This window comes from Tarenaya hassleriana, unplaced genomic scaffold (assembly GCF_000463585.1).
Source record: "Tarenaya hassleriana unplaced genomic scaffold, ASM46358v1 Cleome6, whole genome shotgun sequence".
NCBI classification, from domain to species: domain Eukaryota; kingdom Viridiplantae; phylum Streptophyta; class Magnoliopsida; order Brassicales; family Cleomaceae; genus Tarenaya; species Tarenaya hassleriana.
Window position 1 is genome coordinate 15,565 of NW_010968505.1, and position 4,037 is coordinate 19,601.

General features: G+C 39.2%; 1 protein-coding gene across 1 annotated transcript in view; it reads left to right on the forward strand.

The window, feature by feature from the left end:
* Nucleotides 1–877: 877 nt before the first annotated feature.
* LOC104798890 (squalene monooxygenase 1,1-like) overlaps nt 878–4,037 on the forward strand; it is a 10,185-nt gene continuing 7,025 nt past the window's right edge. The window contains exon 1 of the mRNA XM_010521108.2: nt 878–1,182. Within this exon, the coding sequence (XP_010519410.1) occupies nt 958–1,182 (225 nt within the window). The 5' untranslated portion in view covers nt 878–957. The remainder of the gene's footprint in view (nt 1,183–4,037) is intronic.

Here is a 4,037-nt window from a genome sequence, read left to right on the forward strand (position 1 = left end):
ATTGGCTGAAATTTATCTCGATGACTTCTATTCTTTGGAGTAAGAATCTCAGTATCTATATTGATTATTGACAATTTGATGGAAGATAACATGTTTTCTAATTTGACGAATATTAGAGATCTTGATCGTATAATGGTGGAAACAAAGAAACATCTTTCATATCTATTTGTATATAGACTTTTGAAGTTAATTTTGATTTTGTCCATTGTCACCGCGACTTTGAAAGTTGTTTTTAAACGATGAACTTTGTGAAGAAAGTTTTGAGCAACCATATATTTCAAACATTATAAATGAAGTTGTTATTGATAGATTTCAAAACATAAAAGATCGTAGAATTTAATTGTAGAACGAAAAAGATTTTTGTCATGATATATTTTTAAATTTTTTTTATTTTTTATATATTTTGTGTCTTTGGTGAAAAAGTTTCTGAATTCGCAACTATATATATATATATAAACAAAATTAAATCTTCCTAGAAGTGGGAACAACTACCACAATCACAATACATAGACAAATGTGGTGTGTATAGATAATTTTTTTTTGATAAAAGTGTGTATAGATATGTTTATACGTATGTACACATACGAGTGTACATGTACACTACTAACAGATTTTATGATATTTTCTTCTTGTAAAAATTTATTTATATATCCAAGACCCTATCTCGGTGATCCACAACATCTTATCTAAACCACACAAATCATCCTTGTTTTTTTTTTGTTTACTGTTGTCAATGGCAAATAAAAAAATCAGCTCATTAAAGAAAAAGAAAAAATGGAAAATATATAGACAACATAATTAAATTTGAATAAATAATTTATTATGCATATATACCTATAATAAATTATCTTCCGCTATATATATACACACACGGGCTTCTTCTTGGAATTCTGAATAAAACTACAGCGCTATCTTACTACCAAAGAAAAAAATACAAAGAGAAAAGGGTGGGAAGATATGTCGATAGGAAAGACATTAACGGCGTTATCACCGACGTACATCTGGGCCTGGACGTTGTTGGCCGTCATGCTGACGTGGACGGTGTTTCACGTGGCCATGAAGAAGAAGAAGAACACGGAGGAGACGGAGACGGAGACGGAGACGGAAAAGGGAGACGGTGCTGACGTCATCATTGTCGGGGCTGGTGTTGCCGGCTCTGCTCTTGCTTATGTTCTAGCCAGGGTTCGGTTACATTTCTCTCTATTTTCATTTTTGGTTAAAATCAGTTACATACCCTTTCCTTATTTTTTTAAGTTTTCGAATATTTTTTAAAAGAATTTACCCAGACTTTGATAGTTCAATCGGTGAGATGAGACGCAGAGTATCTATTTCGCTGTCAATTCGAACCGTTTATTCCGCCATAAATTCGAGTTAGCTCTCGATTTTGAGATTAGTTTGAACTTTGATCCAAAAAATTCGATTGTAGAAAAAAGTCATCTAAGAGATTCTCGGTTTTTTGGATACGAATTTTTTCAGTAAAAGGTTATGTTTGTGGAACCGACAAGAAGTGAAATGTGGTTAAATGAATAAGAATGGTTAAATAATTGAAATATAAATTTTGCTGGTTTTTTAGGTAATTCGCTTATATGTCATGATGACGAGCGTGTTCAACTCAGTATAAGACTGAATTTATCCTTATAGTCGGCGTCTTAGGAAATATCGATCAAACAAAGCTCATGGTCATCCAATGTCAGATTTTCATTCACATTACGAAGTTCATATTTGAATAATTCTTTCGAGATTTCGATGCATATTTAACTGCCTTCTTTAAACCAAAAAAAAAATCTTGAATTAGGTCATATGTTTTGTTCTTTTATGTCCGAGATCAATACTTATTCAGCCATTTAGAATATTTCAATACCTATTTGCATACTATATTGAACAAAGAACCATTTTTTAGGCATTTTCTCTAATTAGAAAGAGAAAAAGAAAGAAAAAAGAAAAGAAGGTAACCCTAGTCGCCACTGGCTAGCCCTACATTGGCGTGCCCTGGCGTGAGCTCCGCCGGCTGGTGGAAGCTAGCCGCCCTTAGATCCAGTCCAAATGTCAAGAAGAAGAAGAATCACTCGCTTTCCCCACCGTCAGAAATGACCAAGAAGAAGAAGAATCACTCGCATTCCCCACAGTCCCTGACATCGCTTCCATCCCCTGTTCCAGATCCGACGGTTATATCGCCGGAAAATCATGTTATTGTCTCCACTAGTGTTGTTCCACCAACTCTTCCAGATTCAACCCCTCCTCTTCGCACAGAAGCCACTACTTCCACCCAAGGTATTGCTCAACCTCCGAAGCTCTGTCACTCGGATTTCCTCCTCTAAGTCGGGGTCCCTTAGCTGTTACCTCTACACAGTTTATGTGGCTGCTGTCTGTGTGCCTTCGAGCCTTGTGGTGGCGATTCCAGCAATGCCACGACATCCTCGACTCCCTTATCTGCTCCCCAATACCAGTGGGCTAAACGGTTAAAGCCGGCTTCAAGAAACCTCAGAAGGATCACAACTCCAACCATTTCTTTGGAAGGGAAGCCATGAGTCTGTGTTCCCAGCTCGGTTCTGGTCGAGACATCCCAATCCTTGAAAGGATATCTAGTCGTAAATGTTTTGGAGATAGCTCCGTCAGGATCCAAAATCTTCCAGGCATTGAATCCTATTTGGGGTCACGAGTCCCACATTCATGTGTGGCGAGTAAGTGACACCACTTGCTTGATCCATGTGGTTGATTTAGCAACTAGGGAATGAATATTGGAAGTGGGCATTTGGCGTGTGGCAGACACGATGTTCACTATTGAGTCGGCTTTAACTTCCGCCCCGATTTGGGTCACACTTTCGGATATTCCAGCTAAACACCGAACGAATTCAGTTGGACCCTCTTAGCGTCGGCCAGGCTCGTGTCAAAATTGAAGTTCAGCTTAGTGCTCCGCTTCCGAATTGCATTGAGGTGGAGGATGAACAAGGTCGTGTTGTTATTGTCAAAGCTACTTACGCTTGGCTTCCCCCTGATGTACTTCTTGTAATGAGTTCGACCACAAGGCCTCTAGTTATCTGATGAATCGTAGGCACGACCCTGTTGATTCTGATCCTCCAGATAAAGATGTTCGCAAAGCTGATCCTCCTCATGTATCTCCCCAGCAGCAGCAGTCAAAGCCTTCAAGCGCCCACTTGGCTCCTCCCACTTCCCAAACCATTGATATTTTCCAGATGCTGCAACCATGCGGCCATCAGAGCACACTAACATGCCAACTATGATTACACAGTCTAATTTGCCAGGTAAAGGGCAGACAAATCCGATCAGCAAAGATGATTCATTAGACCACATTCAGTCGTCTTCTCCATCCAATACTACAGCTTCCTCGGACTCAATGCCTCCGCACACTACAAAAAAAATGGTCATTTCCAACGGGTAAATCCGTTGGAAATGGCCAAATTTCCGTTGGAAATTAACGTTTCTAACGGATTTCCAACGGATTTATCCGTTGGAATTTCGTCGTTAGAAATCGGTGTCCGTTGGAAAACCGTTGGAATTTTCAACGGAATTGCAACGAATTTTTCCGTTGGAAATTTCCAACGGATTTCCAACCGGCCTCCGTTGGAATTTTCCAACGGATTTCTAACCGCAATTTCGGTTGGAAAATTCCAACGGAATTTTCAACCGCAATCCGTTGGAATTTTCCAACGGAATTTCCAACCGATATCCGTTGGAATTTTCCAACGGAATTTTCAACCGCATTCCGTTGGAATTTTCCAACGAAAAATTCGAAACATATTCCCGACCCGACCCGACCCCGACCCCGACCCGACACCGACATCGACACCAACCCGATCCAACCAAGATCCCGAAACTCACTTCCCAGTAGGTCACCCATCATTCCACTGCTCCAGCTCAATCCTCCTTAACCCTAGAGTTCTAATTAGAACTCTTCCAACTCCTCCAAGTTAAACTTCTGATATCATATAACATTAATATATATACATATTCAAATTCATATATATATATATATATATATTTGTTATGTATATGTATATGGTTAATATATATATATA